This window comes from Dendropsophus ebraccatus, chromosome 12, assembly GCF_027789765.1.
Source record: "Dendropsophus ebraccatus isolate aDenEbr1 chromosome 12, aDenEbr1.pat, whole genome shotgun sequence".
NCBI lineage: Eukaryota > Metazoa > Chordata > Amphibia > Anura > Hylidae > Dendropsophus > Dendropsophus ebraccatus.
Genome location: NC_091465.1, coordinates 24192405 through 24216516, shown reverse-complemented (window position 1 = coordinate 24216516; position 24112 = coordinate 24192405). Strand labels below are relative to the sequence as shown.

Below are 24112 nucleotides of genomic sequence, written 5' to 3'. Positions count from 1 at the left end.
CCTTGTGGCAACTCTGCCCCCTCTATTGTACCATAGGAGTCGGTGTGTGTATATATACATATATAGTCTGCTCATTCTCTGTACTTCTTCTTTCTTATAGACTGTAGTGTTTACATCAGCAGCTCCCACATTTACTAACCACCGCCGCAGCTGTCTCGCAATACAATGCCCGGGCTCTGCACTGCACCAAACCCCACTCCCCCCGCACCGGCCGGCAGGAGGGGGCGGAACCTTGTGAGCTGTGCAGGCGTGTCCTCTAGTCCACCTTCCCCCAGCTCCCATCACTTCCTGCTTCCGGTTTGTGGATGATCTCTGCAGGAGCTAGCAACCAGATTCCGTGACGACGTGTACAGCAGGTAAAGATGGTAGAGTGACGTGTGTAGCGGCAGAGATACATATATACACATCAGTGTGTGGGTGTATAGGCTCCCGATATTCTTACAATACAATGAGTCAGCTTCTATTACCGAGGATCAGTACAGTGCACAGCTCTCACCATAGTTTCGGTTCCCTTATGATGACAGCATCATATCCTGTTCATGTTAGACCCATGTTAGTGGTTTACCTATTAGCCCCCTATTCTAATGGTTTAGTCCCTTGTAATATATAATCATTCACCCCATTCATTGACTTACTGCTAACTCTACTGCTAAGATTTAGATGAAGCTGCAGTGTAAAGCAAGGTGGGCCAACACCAGAGTGTTTCAGTGTTATGTGAATTTATGAATTATACTTGTGTTATTTGATGCCTTCTTTTTCATTTAGTCTTTTGTTTTTTTTATAATCTTCCCCCATTCATTGACGTCTTGATGTATGAACAAGCAGACCTGTAGTGTAAAGCATGGTGGACAAGCTCCAATGTCTTTAAAGTGACTGTACCACCAGGCCCAGGCTGAAGCACTGGAGGGCAGACCCACCCTTAGTGGGAAGAAACCCCAGCCAATCCATGAACTGACTCCATTAGAATCAATGGAACCCTATCATAGAGGGGCTGGGGTTTCATCCCACTATGGGTGGGTCAGTCCGCCTCCAGTGCTTCAGCCTGGGCCTGGTGGTACAGTCACTTTAAAGTAGTTCGCACAGACTGCTGTGATATGGGCCTCAGTGATCTCTATGAGGAGCGTGAATGGGTTCATGGTTTATAACTGGTGAGTTGTCATTTTGTTGCTGGATTAGTGGGACCCAAGCTTCCTATACTATTGGCTATTAGGGTGTTTGGATATGGGTTATCAGAACCGTACACCCTTTCTGTTTTGTATATTATTTCCCGATAGCTAAACCCCCCCCCCATGTAACTGTTTGCTTGGATTAGCAGATTGTTCCTATATTCCTTGCCATAGTGAAAGGAGCCTGCCAGACATTTCTGGCAGAGCGTCTGTCTATCTGGTGTGATCAAAAGATGACAGATCAGTCTGTAATGTCTGCTGTCTAGGAAACAGGGACACCCACTGCCTTGTTTTGAAGCATACCCTAAGGCAGGGATGTCTAAAGGCCCTATTACAGGAAACGATTGATAATTGTCTGTTGTAATAGAAGGCAACGATCAGCCGATATGAACAATGTCGGTTAATCGTTGTCTTTTAACGTGCTGAAAGACAAATGACTAAGGGTAGGTTCACACTTCGGAATCCACACAGACGTTCCAGCAGATTCCGTTGCTCATACCCGTTCACGGCAGCATGCATATCCGCCCGTGCCATAGACACCATTCTATGGCTGGGCCGATTCCAAGTTCCGCCAAAAGAACTGACATGTCTATTCTTTCGGCAGAACGTGGAATCTGCCCGCCCAAAGAATGGTGTTTATGGCACCATGTGTCTTTGTCACTCCAGCTGCTGCAAAACTGCATTTCCCATCATGCCTGGACAGCCAAAGCCTTAGCTTTTCAGGCATGACGGGAACTGTAGTTTTGCAACAGCTGGATGGACAAAGATTCCCCTTCCCTGTTATAGGGGATTCCTCAGTTCTGTTAGACTCTATCAGCCGCTGCCAGACTCCTCTGAAAAAGTTTAACATGTTTGACCCTTCTCTTCCCTGACTCCGTACACATTAGAAGATCCGCTTATCACACTACAATTGGTGGGTTTAATCGATCTGTATCTACTATGTATAACCAGCTTTACTTTTTACTCTCTACACTTTCACGATAAGCCAGATGACTGAAACATTTGGCAGATGTCTAAATGGTTTACGTGTAGTTCACTAGTCCAGCCCCAAGATCATCATATGTTGCTTGTACTTTGCTCAGGTTCTGGGCTGTAACTATAGATAGCACAGTGCACTGATTTATTACTGCTGACTATATCTTACTGTTGCATGACACCCTTATTATATTGAAGGTGTCTTTATCATGTTGCCAAAAGCCACACACCCATCCATTTTCTTTCTTTTTATTACAAAAATTATCCCCAATCCAAGCTGCTGCCAGTGGGTGTCAGCTGTAATACAATGGCTCCTGAGCCCATTCTATATTTCCCCCAGTGAACCATGTAGGTGACATGTAATGAAGTATCTCAGCCTGAGATGTCGGTCATGCTACAAGAGAGAGCAGCATTGCTCCCATGACTCTTTACAGATATCTAACCTGTATTGTTCAAGGGGGAAAAAAACTTGGGTAAACTCAGTGTTATGCAAGAGGGCAGAAGGGTCTTTCTCTCTGCCTATGAGCCCCCACAGGTTGATGTTCAGGATAATAGAGAGAATATTTTGAGCGTTACACCTGCGTAGTTGGATGACGGTGCACGTATGTGCCTGAATTACAGACAGCCTGTCTGTTCTGCGTTGCACTGCAGTATTTGCCTTTGCAGTATTCACCATGACCTTACCCTCCTGTGTTCTGCCCTTGATGCTTTGTTGTCACATGTTCTGCATCTTCATTGTGTTACACTTTGCTCATTTGGGTACGAGCTGCAGCACTTGCCAAATAATTGTCTGGACATAGGCAAAATAAATATTTGCAGAGCATTGTATGTTATAAGCACATCCCCCAATCTAAGCCCTGTGCTTTAGGGTTGGCTGTCCAGGCATGATGGGAACAGCTGAAAGGTTGTGTGTTTGACGTCCCTGTCCTAGGACATATCAATTCTTCTAATCTGTGGTCAGACCCCCACTGATCAGTTACTTTACCCATATCCTCATAGACGGAGGATAACTTTACATTGTGGTGATAACCCCTTTAATACATCACCTTTGGAATCCCTAATCATGGTGGATAAGTATACATGGTAAATGGATTGTAACAGATTGGGTTGTGGGCTGTGTCTGGTATTGAATCGTACTGAATCTTGAAGTAACGTCCTCCATAGTCAGTGATGTACTGTGATGTATCACTGACTGCTTATATAACTTTTTTGATGTGTCACTTCGGTTTCTTATAAAATTTTATTGTCTTTTTCAGGAAGGAAATTGTTGTACAACTACATCCTCTTGGTGGTTCAGTGAAGGACAATGGTGTCTAAGCAGGCGTTCCTCTTCAGCTTGGGTTCCCTCTACCTCTCCCTCTTATTTATATTTCTCCTCATGGACGTTTATGCCAGGCCGGCAAACAATTCTGCCTTAAAAGATAAACCAGTGGACAGTAAGGATGAGAATGAAATCATGCCCCCAGACCACCTTAACGGAGTGAAAATGGAAATGGACGGTCACCTCAACAAGGAGTTCCATCAGGAGGTTTTCCTAGGAAAGGAGATAGAAGAATTTGATGAGGATTCCGAGCCACGGAGGAAGCTGGCAGCCATCTTTTCAAAGTGAGTCCATAACTGAGCTTTGGATTGCAGATCCTGGCACAGCTGCAGAGACAGATGCACCAGTGAACTGGCAAAGGCCCTGGTATTTTATAGTCCTTATAATAGCGCTATAGGAGGGCCAATCCTTGCTTGTAAAGGAATACTCAAGGCAGAACTGATACTTTGTTTTATAAAGTGCAGGGCCTGAGGGGGTGGAACAATGACACAGGGATTCTCTGGTTTCCCTTCAAGCCACCAGTTCTGCCTAGAGTGCTCTTTTAAAGTAAATCTGTCACTATCCAAGGGCAACATAGCATAGCGACTGAGATGCTGGACACATCATTTTATTACATACATCTTATAATGCAGCCAGCAAACTCCTTTCTGTTTTGTGTCCTTTGTTCACCAGCCTTTGATTGACAGCTTAAAGAGGATGTACCATCAGGGATAAAACGGCGCCGTCATGGGGAAGCCGGTGCTACGGTCCGTTTTTTAAACTGCGCCCTGGTTCCCGTGTACGGCGCCGTTCTATCAACTGGTCCCGGGTCGGAGCTGAAGCACAGGAGGTGGGCTGGCCCGCCTCCATTGGGAGGAATCCCCCGACCCCTGTATGACGCGGCTCCATTGATTCTAATGAAGCCGCGTCAGAGTGGAGGGAATTCCCTCCCACTGGGGGCAGGCCGGCCTACCTCCTGTGCTTCAGCTCCGGCCCGGGACCCATTGATAGAACGGCGCTGTACACGGGAACCGGGCCGCGGTTTAAAAAACGGACCGCGGCACCGGCTTCGCCGTGACGGCGCCGTTCTATCCCTGGGTCAGATTAAAGAGGATGTACCTGATGATACATCCTCTTTAAGGCCTATAAACAGTGTAGGTGACACCTGCCAATAGGCGACCTGTGGGCAGAGAGCCCAGGCCCTCATAAACATTAAGGGTACCTTCACACGTACCGGATCTGCAGCGGATTTCACGCTGTGGATTCGCAGTGGATCCAGTTTCAGTTCATCCCTATGATAATACATACTCGCACAGGTACTTTCTTGCAAAAACAGTCCTCAGCTTGTGTGTGCTATTACAATTCAGCTTCATTCACTTTAATGGAACTGAGCTTCAATACCACACCCAAACGAAGGACAGGAGAGGTGCTGTTTTTGAAGGAGAGCAGCCATGTTTTTCTTAGCCTGGATAAACCCCCTTAAAGGGAACCATTCACCCCGTGGCCCCCGGCAGAAACTTGACATACAGTGACATAAAGGTCAATATACTTACCACATCGCTCCCGTTCCCGTCCCGAAGCCCGTTGTTGACACGGAGAAATCGACGATTCTTCTTCTCGCGCCCATTATGGTAAGGAGCGCCGCCGGGTCCGAAATCCAGCCTTCTCCCCGCCTCCGACACTTGATTGACGCCAGGTCCTCTTCCTCCTCGTCTTCTTTCTTCTCGCCGGATCCCGCGCAGGCGCCGTGACAGTCGTTTTCGGCGCATGCGCAGTTCACAATTGAAGCCACTCCGCAGCTTCACTGTTTACTGCGCATGCGCCGATTGGCTCGAACACGTATCTTGTTTATCGCGCAGGCGCAGAAGAGGTGACGAGACCATCGCAGCGGCGCCTGCACGGGAATTCATCAGAAGACTGAAGACGTCAATCAAGTTCCAGGAGGTGTGGATGGGCGGCGACGAGAAGAGGACCTCATGAATAAGTTGGACTCGTCCGTCGTTTCCTATGGACGTTGGATTCATCTCAGCTCATTACCATAATGGGCGGGAGAAGAAGAATCGGCGATTTCTCCGTGTCAACAACGGGATCCGGGACGGGACCGGGAGCGATGTGGTAAGTATATTGACCTTTATGTCACTGTATGTCAGTTTCTGCCGGGGGCCACGGGGTGAATGGTTCCCTTTAAGGTCCTCCAGACACGCATATAATAAAGAAGACTAAGGCACAGTGCTAGGTGTCCTTGATCTCTATAAGAACGGATACATGGAATAATTTATGTAATACATCATTCTGCTCAGTGTCTCTCAGATAAGGCAGCATAACACTAGTGACAGTCTGTTGCCCAGAAATGTACAGTTTCAGTCACTTGTGAGGTATCAGCTGTATTATACAGGTGTTACCTTACTCTAAAAGTCCCGAACAGGTTGTTGACTATAATAGCGTACGGCACTTCTCCAATCCCGTAAGCAATGAACATAGTGGTGGTGATGCCCAAGTGATTTTCTAGAGATGAGAGGGTCTGCCCGCTGGATCACCTATTCTGTGAGTTGGGGATAAGTGATTAAAGGATAGGGGTTACCCTTAAGGCTGGGAATGATGGTTCCTCCGCATAGCAGATAACCATGTGGATTACTACACAAAGGTTTGTAGACTTTTATCTGTCACAGTGACTCTTAGGTGGGTTGGACAATGATTTGTATATGACTAATGTAATGTGCTAGACTAACATGCCCTGCTCTTGGTGGTGGTGTAGTTTTGTTCTTTTTTTTTCCGTTGAACTGACTCACTTCTTGTAGCTTGTTATTAACCAGTGTTGAACTATGATCATTGGGCTTCTGAGTATTAAAGGGGTTGTCCAGCGAAAATCTTTTTCTTTCAAATCAACTGGTGTCTGAAAGTTATATAGATTTGTAATTTGTAATTTGTAATTAAAAAATCTCAAGTCTTCCCATACTTATTAGCTGCTGTATGTCCTGCAGGAAGAGGTGTATTCTTTTCAGTCTCTGACACAGTGCTCTCTGCTGCCACCTCAGTCCGAGACAGGAACTGTCCTGAGCAGGAAAGGTTTTGTTTAGGGATTCTCCTAGTGTCCTTTGGCCTTCAGAAACCTGTTTCTTTGATCCTAAAGAAAGTATGGCATATGACATGAGCATGTTATGTGTTGGAAATGGGTTTTCTGGTTTCGTCTGCTGCGTCCTAGTGGTAGTCAGCAATATGCAGATCCTGTAACCATGTCTGTGAAGGATTGCTAGTGTGTATTTGCAACCTTTTACTAACGTCTGGCTGGGTCTGTATATTAACTTGTGGCGGCCATCTTAAAGGTCCAGCGAAAATCTTTTTCTTTCAAATCAACTGGTGTCAGAAAGTTATATAGATTTGTAATTTACTTCTATTTAAAAATCTCAAGTCTTCTTATACTTATTGGCTACTTTATGTCCTGCAGGAAGTGGTGTATTATTTTTAGTCTGACACAGTGCTCTCTGCTGACATCTCTGGCTAAGACAGGAACTGTCCAGAGCAGGGGGGGTTTTCCATGGGGATTCATAGCAAACCGAGACAGAGTTCCTTTCTGGGCCAGAGATGGCAGCAGAGAGCACTGTGTCAGACTGAAAATACAACAACACTTCCTGTAGGTTATCCAGCAGCTGATAAGTATGGGAAGACTTGAGATTTTTAAATAGAAGTAAATTTAAAAATGTATATAACTTTCTGACACCAGTTGATTTGAAAGAAAAAGATTTTTGCTGGACAACCCCTTTAATGGAAACCAATCAGCACAGCATAGCTCTACTGTGCAGACCACTCACCGATCTGTCTGCCTGTCCCCTCAAAGAGCTATACTGTGCAGCAGGGAACCATATCGGCACAAAAGTGCTTATTGTTTTCCTTTTAAAGGGGTTATCCGGTTAAGTAAAATATATGTATATATGTTAAATCTGCAACTTTGTAGCTTCTTTGTAATGATGGGAGAGAGAATCACAGTGAGTTGGTCAGCAAGTTGCCCTGAGATTAAGGGCCCTATTACACCAACGTATTATTTGACAGGTTTTTTTTTAGCCCAAACCAGGAACAGACTATAAACAGAGACCATTCCTGGCTTTGGCTTAAAAAAAACTGTAAAATAATCTGTTGGTGTAATAGGGCCCTTACCCTGCCAGCATTACAAAGAAGCTACAAAGTTGGCGAAAAAGTCAAGGACGTACATCAGCCGTCTGGGAAGGGAGGGGGGAGCAGAGGGTTGAGAGGTCCAGATGGACTGAATAGCTCTCACACAGTTTTCTGTTTCTTCAGCAGAAAGCAGCTGCTAAGAACTTGGGGGAAGGAGACCAATAGTGTAATCTTACGGATGGAATTAATTGTTAGTTGAATTGTTAGGGAGACTGGGTGACGGAGGAGGCTGCAACCAGCTGTCTAGCCACCTAGGTGCTTTGGTCACTTTTAAAGATGAGCACTCTTGAGTCCTATTGTCAGGTATTTAAATATTGGTGTCTGAAGAAGTTAGATGCAACCCTATGAAGTCCGGGAGAACATGGATACAGCCTATGGGTATGTTCACACAACATAAGAGACCGGCCGGGTCATGGAACAGCCGATCCCTGAAAAGATAATCTCAGCTGGTACTGCAGTACCGGCCGGATGATCTTTAGCCCCGCAGAGTTCTGATGCGGGCGCATCTGTGCCTGCCCGCATCAGAACTCCCCACTGCACACTACGGAGCGTACGGCCAGAGCCGCTCACTCCATAGTGTGCACTGACAGGATTTTTTGCTTTCGCTATTAAATGAATAGTGGCCGCAGAAAACTGACATGTCAGTTGTTTGCGGCGCCACTAGGGATCCTGGCCGGCCGAGATCCCATACATGGCAAGGTAGCGTATATTTTTGTAATAATTACGGGTGTTGTACAACGGCCATAGTTTTACAGAAATATACATTGTGTGAACTTAGCCTATGGCTGTGCATTTGACTACCCTGATCTGGAGTGAGCGATGCCCCGGTTGTGATTTATCATAAATCACTCCCATATCTTCTTTTAGATTTATCGCTATCAGGTAAAACCCCAGCCATTGACGTGCTTTGGACGTTAACCTCTCTCTTGCTGTACGTGTCATCATTCTGAGAAATCCAAACCTACATAGTCGGTAATGGAGCTTTAATTCAATCTTCCTGTTGGAAGCGCAGTTTCTTGTGGCACCTTTACAAGAAATCATACCTTCACCATCGTGAACGTGACTGGGTTTTGTGGTTCTCAAAGCCTTAGTGCGGTTGCAGAAGCTCTCCCACTCAGGGCGCACATCTGTGTTACAGTATGTGTGTAGATTAAACTTGCTGAACTTGTGCAAACCTGCGTATTGTCATCAAGAGAAGGCAGACATATACTCTATCGCGTCTTGTAGTCGTTTTATCATTTTGCTTCTTATTCCTAAGTTCTATCAAGGGCAGAGCCATTGTATTAGTTGAAGTTAATAGAGCTGAATTGTAATACCCCACACAACCTGAGGAAAGGGGTGATGATGATTTGCAAGAAAGTACCTGTGCTGTTTTCTTATCCTAGGCAACCCCTTTAAAAACAATGGGGCGCTCCTGCACGCCCAAGTGATGTGTGAACATGGCCTAGAAGTCGTGTGAAGGTCTGAGCTGAACAGCATAGCCCCCCTACACTCGACCATAGCATTTTTAAGGACTGATCCTATTGGTACACGTGGCCCACAGAGTGTTATCCGTGAATGGGTCACAGTCACGCACCATGCACACAATAGATGGCCAGATCACAAACCTGGACTGTAGAGAATAGAATAAGTCCTATACTATCTACAATTGGGAATAGTCCACGGACTGCTTATTATAGTCACGTATTGACGATTGCAGGTTGACATGAGGCAAAAAGAAATGTTCTCATTAGGTCTAATGAATATCTTATATACCATAAATGTGTCACACATTAGTAACCCCGCCACTTAGGTGGGTGATACAGACATCCTTTTCACTTTCACAGAGCTGTCTAGTGCGTGTCGGGGGCGACATCTGATTTTTCCTTGAAGAGGGGTCTTCCTGTCAGGTGTGGTTTCCTGGGGAGGGCAGATATTTACTATCACACGTGAACTTTCAGGGGAAGTGGTTTTCACTAAATGCATTTTATCTTTCCTTTGTTTGTTTTTGTTTACATAAAGAAATGCTGCAAACAGCCTTTCGCTTTACTATAATTCTAAAAACTCCATACAGAGATTATTACTCTTTTGGGACATTTATCAAGACTGGTGTACTAATACACTAGTCTTAAATAAAGCCCCGTCTTTTCCCCGGCCAAATTTACTTAAAGGCCTTATTCCACCAATAGATCTGACGACAGATTATCTGCCAAAGATTCGAAGCCAAACCCAGGAGTGGATTTGAAAAGAGGAGAAATCCAGTCTTTCCTTTATGACCTGTTCTCTGTTTATAGTCTGTTCCTGGGTTTGGCTTCAAATCTTTGGCAGATAATCTGTCGTCAGATCTGTTGGTGGAATAGGGCCTCAGTCGGCTGCCCCTGAAGAGCAGTGATGTAGTAGATTCCATACAATGATTACTGCAGCCTGATATTTCCTCTCCTGTGTGGCTGTGGAGTCAGAGCTAGTTTTGGCAAGAGTCTGATTTGGAAAAAATGTACCAAATCCAGCTTAAAAAAAATCTTTCAAAATGTTATTATGAACGAGTAGTTCCTGTGGGGCCGTGACCATTGATTAGCGTGGAAACCAACAGAGAGCTGATAAATCTGGGCCTATAGCTGTCCCCTCTATGTCGCTATGTGTGACCCCTCTATGTCGCTATGTGTGACCCCTCTATGTCGCTATGTGTGACCCAACTCTATGTCGCTATGTGTGACCCAACTCTATGTCACTATGTGCGGCCCCTCTATGTCACTATGTGTGACCAGGCCTGTATTTAGAGTTCATGCTGCCCTAGGCACTTTGCATGCTAGGGCATACACTTGCTGAGTTTGCATCGGACACAGGGCAATTCTAATAATGCGGAGCTGAGGCAATAAAATGCGCCCTCTGTCTCTGCAAAACCAGAGGTATCCTGGGAAATGTCACCTTCATGAAGTGAGTCGTATCACCGGCAAGTAGGATATGAGATGGTGGGCGACCTATGCATTCTACATGCCATAATACTGCTTTCTCCTTACTTTCTTACCCCCTCCCCAACTTCAAAACCTATTATTCTATCAGAAAAAAACTGCTCAAATTCAGCTCACAAAGGGATTAGGTTACATGTTGCCCATTCATACATACCTAGCCCTATTTGAAAGGTAGGGCTATACTTGTCTCACTCACTCGCACTAAATTTGAACTGATTAAAAAGATAGACACTTTACACTTAAATGAAAAAGAAATCAAATCGATTAATCTGCTGCAGATCCTGTACGTGTGAACGCACCCTACAGGATCAGCAGCAGATTTGATGGTGCTGGTTTGAAACTGCAGCAGATCAGCAACAGATTTGATGGCCCAAATTAGATTCAAAGCAAATCTGCGACTCCAAATCTGCTGCAGATCCCGTACATGTGAACGCACCCTAAGCTGTAAAGAAAACCACACTTGAGCTTGTGCCGCTCTGGCATCCTGCCCGGCAGCTATCTGATTTGGGGAAAGAGCAGCGTGCGTACAGTGTGCCCACACAACCCTGGCTGTCTATTCTGGGAGGCAGAAGCTTCCACCAACTATCACCTGCCGTAGAGAGACTGAAGCTTCCGTCGGCAGGAGCGCCGCTCATACAGAGCCTGATCTGATCGCATTTACATATTCAGCTGCTGTGAAGTGTTCTGCTGTAACCTCAACAATAAAATGTGTGGAGGAAGCTTGGTGGGAACCATGGGTGTATTGTTCTCTGGTTAGGGCACATTGATGACTCTGTCTTTTTAACTCTGTAAATATTTTCACATAAACTATTCATACTTAATTTACCCCCCCACCCCCGACCCAGGTACAGATGCTGCGGCTTGTAATATACGTTATGTGTCAGCATGCTCATAGACGTCTGATCCTGAGAACACATTAGGCCCTAGAACTCTGCATTTGAGTCCCATAGAGAGTGAATAGACCACTGGCCTAGCATGGACAGTGGAATTTATTCTCTCAGTGACTTGTAATACAACTCATAGGTGACATTCCTTATGTTTTCTTCACTTTCTTCAAGGGTGGACATAAATAATGACAAACAGATCAGCGCACAAGAGATGCAGCGCTGGATCATGGAGAAGACAGAAGAGCATTTCCAGGAGGCTGTGAAGGAGAATAAGCTTCATTTCCGAGCTGTAGATCCTGATGGTGATGGTAAGTAATGACCTTGTGTATGTCCTAAGTGTTCAGACCCCAACCGATCACTAGACTGAGCTCCGGGAGAAGCTCAGGGCCTGGCGCTTCTCTCCTTTGTGTCTGTGAGTGAGATGGCCCCATAGATTTACATTGTGAGACAATCTCAGTCATGTGACAGACCCCATGGAGAATGTGTTAAAAGGGGTACTCCAGTCGGAAGGGCTTTTCTAGCTATGGCTGGGAAGGGGGTATATGAAGGCAACAAAATCTACTTACCTTCCTGGTTCCAGCGCCAGGTCCCACATCGTACTGCACCGGTCTGCAGTGCTCGGGTGCTTCCTGGTCTGTGATGCAGCTTCAGATGTGACGTTTCCAGCCTGCTCAGCCATTCAGTCGCAGAGGTGGGATCCCATGGGATGGCTGGCTGAGCGGGCTGGAAACTGCACATCTCAAGCTGCGTCACAGACCTGGAAGCGGACGCGCAGTGTGGGACCTGGCGCTGGAACCAGCAAGGTAAGTGGATGATGTTGTCTTCATCCACCCCCTCTCCGGCCATAGATTAAAAAAAAAAGCCCTCCTGCCAAGAATACCCCTTTAAGTGTGCGCTTCTCCAGACCTCAACTAAGGAAAACTATTGATATCAAAGTATTTTTTTTGTAATGTCAGCGCCTATTTAAGTTCCTTAAGAGCAACGTGTGATGATCGGTCATCTGGAAAATCTCATGATGGATCAGTCTTCTACTCATCTTGTGATGTTGTGAGATTTCCAGTGATTTCCTAGCTCTGTTGCCCTGATTTGTCATCGCTGACCTAATATATAATATATGCAGAAATAGGTACTGGCAGATGATGCATGGAGGAGTGACACTGACTCACCAGTATTGTGCCCACTGGAGGGCGCCTCCATCATTTCTGCATCCGTGCCCGGTGAGGCAGAGGAGTAGGCCTCTCCTACAATAACTGTGACTTTATAAGGTGCTGTGTGCACTACATATTCATCATGCTTTCAGTTTACCACTCCTCCATTCGGATGGGATTTTCCATATTGCAGTCTGACTTCCACCCACATGCTTCCTCTACATTTTGATTTATAGCCTACAACCAACTTGCCTATAAATGCTTCTAGATCTTAGATCAATGATCCTCGTCCTGTGGCTGCCATGGCGTGCTGGGAGTTGTAGGTTTACTGGCACAGGAGCCAATCTCTACCTTCACAAACATATTCTCTATAGTGTAATCCTGCAGTCCATCTTGTAATCCTGCAGCCTATAGCTACTTATGTGCATAGCAAAATCATAAAGGAGAAGACCGGCCATTTTTAAAACCCAGCAAGGGCAGGGAGGACTTTGTTCAGGAGTAGGCACTTGCCTCTCCATGTGCCCACACTGACAGGACACAACCCAGCTGATGGACTGTCTGCTCAGCCAGTCAGTGACTAGGACGGGACATGGCTACAGTCACTCATTGCTGAGTGGATCAGCCAATCAGCCAGGACAGGCATTTTCCTCCAAGTCGTAGTGTCATCACAACTCGGGGGAAATTAGACTTCTGGCGGGGGTCCCACCACTCACTGCAGGCACAGGGAAAGGGAAGTGCCTACTCCTGATCAAATTCCCCCTGCCCCGCTGGCTGCCAGATTTTACAATACCACCGGGCTTCTCCTTTAAAAGGGCTTTCTGGCATTCAGTATTGGGTAAGTGGGGTCTGTGGCACTGCTGTACTTTTAGTAGGGTGGTGCACAATACTGCAGCTGTGTCCTATTCAAGTGAATGAGACAGTAGACACGGAATGAGATCTTGCACTGGCACTACTAAATGTATGGCCATGCATGTACCAGTGCTGGTAAACTTGAAAGGCTGTTACAGAGATGCCAAGGGTAGGCCACCAGCTTTATGAGGCTCAATAAACCCTTTAGGGTGCCTTCACACACATCGGATCTACAGCAGATCCGCAGCAGATTTGATGCTGTGTTTAGGTATTTAGATCAAATCTGCTGTGGATCTGCAGCAGATAATCAGCTGCGATATGGTATGTGTGAAGCTACCCTTTAAATATAAGGCTATGTTCACACGTCGTGAGAGACCGGCCATTCCGTGACTAAGCCGGATCACGGAACGGCCGGTCTCTGCAAAGATCATCCTGGCCGGTACTTAAGTACCGGCTGTGGTGTTATGATGAGGGCGCATCAGCGCGCGCCCGCATCAGAACTTCCCATAGCACACAATGAAGCAAGCGGCCGGAGCCGCCCGCTTCATTGTGTGAACTGACAGGTCTTTCTGCAGACGCTATTCACTGAATTGCGGCTGCAGAAAACTGACATGTCACTTCTTTGCGGCGCCGCATGGGATCCCGGCTGGAGTGTAAACTTATGTGTATACACTCCGGCCAGGATCCTATAGAAGTAGAGGCAGTGTTCCACACCGCACAAAAGTACGGCCGCAACAACGACCGTACTTTTACGTAGTGTGAACATAGCCTAAAAACTTTAGTCATTCAGTAAACTTTAGGATACTTTCTTTATAACACCTGATAATGTTGCATTCATTTGCTTTGGTTATGCAGGTCACGTGTCATGGGACGAGTACAAGATCAAGTTCCTGGCCAGCAAGGGCTTTAACGAAAAGGAGATTGCTGAAAAAGTTAAGAACAATGAGGAGCTAAAGATCGATGAAGAAAGTAAGTTTCTCACCAAGTATGATGACACCTACAGGCCACTATGAATTACTACACAAGGGCTCCATCCTCTTAATGTCGGTAGACAGTATTTGGATGTCTTGTATAGAATGAATGGGGCGGTGGTCGAGCATTCTTTTTACCTCTACCATCACTCAGGCGACAGTTGACCTCCATTCTCATGATTTGCATTGGATCCCCAGTAATCACCTAGTTATCCCTCGCCTTGTGGGTGGGATATAACTACCCCTTTAATTTGCAGACTTAAAAATGCCTAATTTACCTAAAATATCAATCTTTTTGAGTGGCATATCTGCAACCTCCATGTATCGAAACGTCAGGGGTACCCTGACCTTGTTCCATCACATGAGGCATCTAGCTAGGGACTGAACTAATTCAGAGGTGACAACCAACGGTTGCACTTTCTGTTGTACTACTTCTGCTGAAACACCCTATTTATAAGGCTGATTTTGCATTTTAGGTGGAAATCCTCTTGTTTTTCAAGCTGTTGCTTGTTTTTAAAGTCCATTGACCAAAGATCGATCGGGGGTGAAGGGAATTTTTTTTTTATTTTAAGTTTTTTAAATTTTTGGAAACTAGCAGTCACCAGACACTTCCTTTCCCCTGTACAGTGTAGGAACAGTCTTATAAAAAATGAGTTGCCGTCGGTTCAGTTTCTTTCTCGATCTTTGAGTCATGATGGTAACAACAAAAAGGTATCAAGCTAAATCTGTACAGCCGCACGTTGAAAGGAAAAGGAATTAATTTGTGGGTTTAGACTCTTCAGTTGAGGAGCTGAGGGCCAAAGAGAGGGCCCTGGGAGTCTGTAAATGGTTCTACAGGTTTACCACAAATCATGTAATTGCCCAAGAAAAGTGTATGTAGATCACCATTGAAAATTTCCACTTGTTTCTTGTCTACAGCCCCTATTCAGGTTATGCGTCTCCATGGTAACAGACAACAAACAATCCCTGTGTAGTCTGACTGTACAGTCATGTTCCTTTTTACCTATCCTCTACTTTTGGCTATTAAATGTACATTAGCACAAAGTAGGGACACATGAAGAAAAGTATGCACATGCAAAAAAAGAACAAACACACGAAGGAGCACTCCAAGTGTGGTAACACCTTAAAAAAAAAAAAAAAAAAAAAGTTGTAAAATCTATTAAATCACCTTCTATAGTAGTGCGTATGTCCAAGCACATCTGTTTATATAGCTGTAATGTTGTAAACCAGATCTGCAAACTGCTGCGCCAACCCAAAATAAAGTAGTATTAAAGGGGTAGTGCACCAAAAATTTTTTCTTTCAAATCAACTGCTGCCATGAGGTGCCAGAGATTTGTAATTTACTTCTATTAAAAAATCTCAAGCCTTCCAGTACTTATCAGCTGCTGTATGCCCAGCAAGAAGTGGGATTCTTTCCAGTCTGGAGAGCAGGAGAGGTTTTCTATGAGGATTTGCTCCTTCTCTGGACAGTTCCTGACATGGACAGAGGAGGCAACAGAGAGACAGAAAAGAAAACACCACTTCCTGCTGGACACACAGCAGCTGATAAGTACTGGAAGGCTTGAGATTTTTTAATAGAAGTAAATTACAAATCTCTGGCACTTTATGGCATCAGGTGATTTGAAAAAAAATTTTTTTGTGCACTACCCCTTTAAAACTGCAACCACAATATCATAACAGTTGGGTTTATCTGGGCGCTGCTCATCCAACAAAACTATGAAATGACACCTCAGAATTTGTCATAGTGAAGTTTATTAAAAAAAAATAAAAAAAATAAAATAAAAAAAAAACAGCAACATGTTTCATCATGTATCATGCGTCTTTATCAGGCATTGCTGTGTACTTTTCAGTACTTAAGAAAAAAAAAAACTGATTTGCAACATAGTTTTAATTTTATTTGGTTCTGTTGGATGAGCACTTGGATATACCCATTTTATAAAATAGACTCCAAGCCTCCCCAACATGTTTCACCCAATATACAGTGGCATAATCAGGGGTCACATAGGAATATTTTTCCACTTTAAATTGTCAAGACTCGCGTCTTCCACGCACGAGCGGGAAGACAATGATACTTGCCGCACTCTCTGAACTCATAGATGGCTCATTTCTGTTTTTCAGTTTTTTGTCTTTTCTATGTGATCTGCTTTGATAATTTCAGCTTTTACTCAGACTACACTACTTACTGTCAAATCAGTCACTTCTGGAATAACAGGTGTCCTTAGTGAGCGCTCTGCGCTTCTTGAAAGCTGACTAATACCCAAAACAAGTGCGCCATGTCCATCTTCTCAATAAGCTTTATTCTTGTGCCTCTAAACATCAAGTAACTTTGCAATACATCTTAAAGGGATATTCAACTTACATAGGTATACTTAAGTATATGTTTGCAAATACATTCATTTAGCAAACTTGTCTCCTTCTGATATTCTGCTCTATCCCTTTCATTGGTGAGGAGGCTAAGTTGTGATCTGCATGCGATGTCCAATAGCTTCATAGTGTCTCCGATACTGCAGAGACTGTGTGCAGTTTTAGGTCTGTACGTTTCGGAAGGCTTAAGGCCCTATTCCACGGAACGATTATCGTTCGTATTCGGCCGATATCGGCCGCTACGGACGATAATCGTCCGGTGGAATAGAGTGCAACGATCAGGCGACATTGTTCTGATATAGCAGCGATCTGCTGCCGTCGCTCCGTTGAATAGGAGCATCGGCAGCAGACGCTGCTATATCCTATGGGCTGCCCGGACGATCAGCGATCCCCTGGGCAGCCCCCCCGCAGCTCCCCCCTGCCCCCTCCCGCACTCACCCGCTCGCTGCCGCCGCGTTGAATAGTGGCGGCAGCGAGCGGGGAACGAGGAGCAAACGAGCGCTGAGAGCGCTCGTTTGCTCCTCTAAACGACCTGTGGAATAGGGGCATTACTTCCGAGACGTGGAATCTTAAGGCCCTATTCCACGGAACGATTATCGTTCGTATTCGGCCGATATCGGCCGCTACGGACGATAATCGTCCGGTGGAATAGAGTGCAACGATCAGCCGACATCGTTCATGATATGCAGTGATCTGCTGCCGTCGCTCCGTTGAATAGGAGCATCGGCAGCAGACGCTGCTATATTTTATGGGCTGTCCGGACGATCAGCGATCACCCGGGCAGCTCCCCGCCGCCCCCTCCCGCACTCATCCGCTCGCTGCAGCTGCGTTGAATAGCGGCGGCAGCGAGCGGGGAACGAGAGCGCTCGTTTGCTCCTCTAAACGACCTGTGGAATAGGGGCATTAGGGCCCTATTCCACCGGACAATTATCGTTCAGATTATCGTTAAATCATTCGAATCTAAACGATAATCATTCTGTTAAAATGCAGTTAACGGTTAACGACCGAACGAGAAATCGTTGATCGCTTTATAAGACCTGGACCTATTTTTATCGTTGCTCGTTCGCAAAACGTTCACAAATCGTTCGCATTGAATAAGACATCGTTCGGTCGTTCGCAATAGATACGAACGCAATAGCGAATAAATAGCGAAGAAGAAACGATCGCAATTACGATCATAAGTAACGATTATCGTTCCATGGAAATGAGTGAACGGTTTCAGGTCTTTCGCAATAGCGGTCGCTTGAGATCGTTAATCGTTAACAAATATGCAAACTATAATCGTCCAGTGGAATAGGACCCTTAGGAAGCGTGTCCAAATGTGTCTCCAGTCTGGGTGTAGGTTTTTTCAACTTAGTTCCATTGACGTGAATGGAACATAATTGCGAACCGCACCTAAACTGGAGAAAAGAGTGGTGCTGTCTCTAGAAGAAAGCGGCTATGTTTTTCTAATGCTGGATAACCTCTTTAATGCTGCTTTCCAGCTTAGAAAAACTTGGCTGCTTTCTTCCAAAACCAGCGTCACATCAGTCCACAGGTGTTGCTTTAGCTGCAGCACCAGCCACAGCCCATTAACTAGTGTGATGATATTTTTCCTTTTTTAAAAAAGTTTGTTCCTAAAAAAACAAAAAACTTTGAAGTCTACCTGGGTTCCCCATGTGACGCCTTCTGGCTCCCTGCTTGCCGCTCTTTTTCCAACATCTGAGACACTGCGACACAGCCTCAGTCAGATTGGGGAGCTAGAAGACGTCCTGGGGAAGCCAAGTAGATAAAATAAACATATTTTTGGTTTGTCATGCCGTTACCAGCTATATTTATAGCTATACCATAGTTTTTTCTCATATCTGGATAACCCCTTTAAATTTAATCCTGGACTACCCCTTAATACAGTTCTTGTGACTAGCCTTGTCATGCATGTGTGCTAATCCCATGATCAGGACATAGTCTCATGTTATGTGTACTTTCTATTTACTGAGAACCAGTAGCGATCTCGAAAGCTGTGAAGAATTGATACAGAAAGTATCTTAGAAAACTATAGAAAACTATATACAACAATGAAGACTTTTTACTTGCTGGAACCTAAATACCCTTTAAGCTAGCCATATACCTAGCTTTGCCGCTGACCATTTGATGTATATGAGATGTTTTTTTTTTTTTTTTTTTTTCAGATGTGTTAAATTTTAATATACCTGATCCTTTCAAAGTGTCTGGCAGCGGCTTACTGCCATTTTCCCCACTGACAACAGTGTGTGTAGGGTGAAGTAGGAGCTAATGACTTACATAGGCCGGCTTTAGTAGCTGACTACTCTTGGCTCTAGGCTTGCACATCCTGTTATCTGTAAGAACAATTGCTATCGCTCCCACTCATGCAAAATAGTAACCATTGATGTTGATGCAGCAGGTCTGTGAGCTCAGTGGGTGGAATGACATATGTATCTGCAGAAATTATTGTATTGTTTCACAGAATGGACAGAGGTCACACGTAACCCATTCTTGATACATTAATATAGTGCTGACGCTTATCAGTGTTTGTCTTCTCTCACAGCTCAGGAAGTCCTAGATAACCTTAAAGACCGCTGGTTTCAAGCCGACAACCCACCAGCCGACCAGCTCCTCAATGAGGAGGAGTTCCTTTCTTTCCTGCACCCAGAACACAGCCGCGGGATGCTCAAATTCATGGTGAAAGAGATCATTCGAGACCTAGGTGAGGACAATTAGGGTATTTACAATACATTTGCCCACTAATAACATAACAGTACAGTGTGTGATCGGCATACACCCAGCTTCCTGACATTATAGAGCAGTACTGAGTAGTGTTTCTTTGAGTCCAGTGTAGGTCTCTGCTGCACTCACTCCATCCAGCTGATCATGAGCTTCCTGACATTATAGAGCAATACTGAGTAGTGTTGCTTCGTGCCTAGTGTAAGTGTCTGCAGCACTCACACTCCATTCAGCTGATCATGAGTTTCCTGACATTATAGAGCAATACTGAGTAGTGTTGCTTCGTGCCCAGTGTAAGTCTGCAGCGCTCTCTCTCTCTCTCTCTCACACTCCATAGACGTCTGTAGGCAGCATGTACTTGATCCATCAGTGAACAGATGAAATATATTGCACCACAATAATGTATTTTACTATAAAATTTGAAGTAAAGAGGCAAGTCGGTGGAGGAAGAGATGTTTCTTATATTCGCTACTATTGATTTCCAATTTAAATGGAAAACCCCTTTTAAGATATCTTATAATGTTTACTGAGTCTTTGAATGTATCTAGTATGTGTCTGTGCAGGCAGTAAGGACTGGAAAGTGTGGCTGACCACAATGGGCCTACCTTCTCTGAGACAGGTACAGCTTAGTCAGACTAGTCTTACCACACGGTTACTACTCACGGTGGTGTGGTCAGAAGTGCAGATTACTACATTTCGTACAGGTGGAAATGGTTCCCCAGGGGGACAGGATTGCAGGTGCTTTAATGTGCAAAAAGCCTGAGACTCCTGTATTTCTGGTCTTTATACTACAACCATATTTGAGAGTTTATGGTATTAGAGAGGTAGAATTGTACAAACGTGTGCCACCTTAAAGGGCTAGTTTTTTTATTAACTGGTATAAGAAAGGTATATAGATTTGTAATTTAAAAAATCTAAAGTTTTCCTGTACTTATCAGCTGCGTATGTCCTGCAGAAATAAGTGTTTTCTTTCCAATCTGACACAGTGCTCTCTGCTGCCACCTCTGTCCATATCAGGAACTGTCCAGATCAGTAGCAAATCCCCATAGAAAACCTCTCCTGCTCTGGACAGTTCCTGACATGGACAGAGGTGGCAGCAGAGAGCACTGTGTGAGACTGGAAAGAATACACCACTTCCTGCAGAACATACAGGAGGGAATGTACCATTAGGTACATTAGCTTTAAGCTTTGCTCGTGAATAGAACGGTGCTGGCGTAGGGAAGCCGGTGCCGTGTTTTTTTTTTGTTTGTTTTTTTAAGAACCGCATCGGCTTGGTTTACCCACACGGCACCGGTCTGTTACCAAGCACCGCCCTGGCTGCTGAAGCACTGGAGAATCAATGGAGCCGCATCATAGAGTGATGGGGGTTTCCTCCCACTGGGGGCAGGTCGGTGCTTGGTAATAGACCAGCGGCGTGCGCGGGAACCGGGCTACAGTTCAAAAAAAGAACCCAGCAATGGCGCAGTTCTATCAAATGTACCAGATGGTTCATACGCTTTAAAGACTAAGTATAATTCCCCTAACAACCTCTACTAGCAGAATCCCTTTCATCTTGTTGTTGGGGAATAACCCATGTAACATTGTCTACACTGAACTATCCACATCTGAGGATGTTACTTTTCTCTACGAAGCATCTTTTGCTGAAGGTGTTTTCCCACCATAGATCAATTGGCAATGGTGATGATGGAGAAATAGCAATTCATAGTCTATTCACAGTAGCACAAAAAGCTGGATGGTGGGTCCTGCTGAGAGGAGAGTGCCGACTGGATGCAGCAGTGACCCTGCCAAGTCTATGGCCTGAGGAGGGCGCTAGTTTAATGCCAAACCTGCCCCCAAATCCTCCCTTATATTTTCTTTTTTTATTCTATCTTAGTATATGTTTATCCCGGGTAGGTTTACATCCATTTACTGTAGGTTTACCTACCACATCTGCTGGAAGTTTGTTCCAGGTATCTACTACTTTTTCAGTAAAATAATCTTCTCATGTTCTGATCTTTGGCTCAATAACCTCGGATTGTGTCCTCTTGTTGTTATTTGGTCTTTTATTGATCCTAGTGAAAATTATATTGTAATCTCTCTGGCTATTGATGTTGTGTCTTTTACACAGACCAAGACGGGGATAAGAAGTTGACTTTGTCGGAGTTCATTTCGCTTCCCATGGGTACTGTAGAAAACAAGCAGGCGCAGGATATTGACGACGAATGGGTCCGTGACCGAAAGAAAGAGTTTGAAGAGGTTATTGATGCCAACCGTGATGGTATAGTCACCATGAGTGAGCTGGAGGTAAGTAAGAAGTCACAGTGTGTTATATAAAGGAATCCTGTTTGTTGAACCGGGATAACAAGTTAACACATCACTGTTAACGAAATACTCTTTTAGGGGTAGTGCGGCTTTTTCGTTTTTCCGCTTAATTAACATGTATTACAAAGTTATATAACTTTGTAATGTGTGTTATTAAGCGGTCTGGCCCCGTTCCCCCCCCTTGCCCCCCTCCACCCCGGAAGTTAAATAAAATATACATTACAAATTACCCCGTCCTCTTCTCCCAGGCGCCATCTTGGGTCGATGTCGTCACAGCAGGGGGCGGTCCTTGTCTTCTTTCTCTTCGCTGTCTTCCACAGCAGTGAATGGGAGAAGAAAAGGCTGCCGGTGCACATGCCCACCAGCAGCCTATTCATTGGCTGGAGTGCATCACATGGCTTCCAGCTTGCTCAGCCAGCAGCCTTTTCTCTGCCCTTCACTGCACCCGGAACCTAGGACGGCGGTCGAAGATGACGGGGACGCAGCCGGTGGCAAATTCGAACGGTGATCGTCACCAGTGGGATGATAAGTATTTTCGTGAGGCCGCCGCACTACCCCCTAACGTTTTAAACAGTTTGACCCCCCCCCACTGATCTCTCATCATAGCCAGGAGATGCACAGTCGCTTAATTCACTTTCCAGCTTGCTGTTCCTCATGCGCTTTATTCAAACGTTGACCACTAGTGGCAGGATCTACCATCAGTGTAAGGTTATTGGGGCCTCCCAAGTCTCTGACAAATTATACCAGTGGAGATAAAGCGTGATTGATGTTTACTGCTGGACCATTTTGCTCTCATAAGGGCAGGTTCACACTACGGAATTCTCAGAATTCCGTCAGCTGTCCGCCCGCACATCTGGGCGAATTTCCGCCGGCCCCATAGACACCATTCTATGGGCCGGCGTATTCCGCTATACGCTGAAAGAAGTGTCATGTCACTTATTTCAGCTGATCGCGGAATATGCCGGCCCATAGAATGGTGTCTATGGAGCCGGCGGAAAAGCGCGTGCCCGTGCGGGCGGACAGCCGACGGAATTCCGCGGACATTCCGCGAGAATTCCGTAGTGTGAACCTGCCCATACAGGTAAGCCGCCACCAGAGCTGTCTGGCTGTGGCTTTTCCCACCACTTCCCATAAAGAACACAGAAACCTTTGGCCTGTCGACCATTCATGTCTATGGGGAGGACGGGAGAGAACCGCTAGTTTTTAGGCACCTTAAGGGTTTAGAGATTATCCAGGGATTGTAAATACATGACTGCTTTATTCCTGCGTGTGCACCCCATGTATCCTGTCTAGTGCACTTATACATAATTCATGTGGCTTCTTAGTTTACACTATGTATAAAATCCTGGAGAACCCCTTGAAGCGTAACCCCTGAGACTGTATGGCGGCTGGTACCGCTGCATGTCGCTGCTGTTATTAGTAGTTTTGTTTCCTAGAGGGACAGTGACTGGGCGCTTACTGGAAATTCAACACTGACAACTTTATAGATTGTGTCTTCGAAAAGCACCTCTTTGGAGCTTTGTTTAAACTAGAAAAACAACCCCACCCCACCTGATTTTTATTTTATTTGGTCTCGGGTCCCGGGTATTTCAGCCTGTCACATCCAGTGCAGTGTCAGGTGTTTGTTTACACCCATCATATGTCTTTGAGGATATTGGGTTTTTATATGGGGACTTATTCAGTTTTGACATCATCTGGGCTCTCTTCCAGGGATGCTACGTGACATATTATAGGTTTCCTTCTTAATCTCTTTCTGTGCTGTGTCATTCAATCTAAATGGCTTTCAGTCTTTATTCCTGTTCTTTCTAATATAGTGATGGTTTTCCCATTTGATTACACTGATCTTTTTTTGGTACAGAAGCATTGCACGTTTCCTGCTACTGATCTGCAGCATGTGAACATACTCTTATAATGGAGACTATGCTCCTGCAGTAAGACAGTAAGTAGGGAAGTGAAGCTTTTAGATTGGCGCTTCTCCTGGCTATGTCTAATCACAGTGGTTGTTGTGAACACCAAGACCCTGATCAAAACTTTTAACGTGAAGGTCAAGCAGCTGAGAGCCCCATGACCTGGAGAACATTGGCCCCTAAGTCTCCTGCTGGAATAGAGCAGCATTCACACATGCAGGGGCGGATTAACTTTACCATAGGCCCCGGGCTGTTGACAAAGCCTGAGACCCCCTAACCTACTGTAACTATGGCAGCACTAGTGTGGTGTTCATAGTACAAGATAGATAATGTCATGATGCCCTGAATTGTGCTAAACTGCTGTAGAAAAGCCACAATTTTTTTTGCAAATCATGGCAGAACTGT

The 24112-nt window shown here is 45.2% G+C and overlaps 1 protein-coding gene across 1 annotated transcript in view; it reads left to right on the top strand.

The window, feature by feature from the left end:
* Nucleotides 1-252: 252 nt before the first annotated feature.
* SDF4 (stromal cell derived factor 4) overlaps nucleotides 253-24112 on the top strand; it is a 29923-nt gene continuing 6063 nt past the window's right edge. Inside the window, exons 1-6 of the mRNA XM_069947603.1 lie at nucleotides 253-356; nucleotides 3398-3746; nucleotides 11618-11754; nucleotides 14299-14412; nucleotides 19324-19482; nucleotides 21607-21782. Of these exons, the coding sequence (XP_069803704.1) occupies nucleotides 3448-3746; nucleotides 11618-11754; nucleotides 14299-14412; nucleotides 19324-19482; nucleotides 21607-21782 (885 nt within the window). The 5' untranslated portion in view covers nucleotides 253-356; nucleotides 3398-3447. The remainder of the gene's footprint in view (nucleotides 357-3397; nucleotides 3747-11617; nucleotides 11755-14298; nucleotides 14413-19323; nucleotides 19483-21606; nucleotides 21783-24112) is intronic.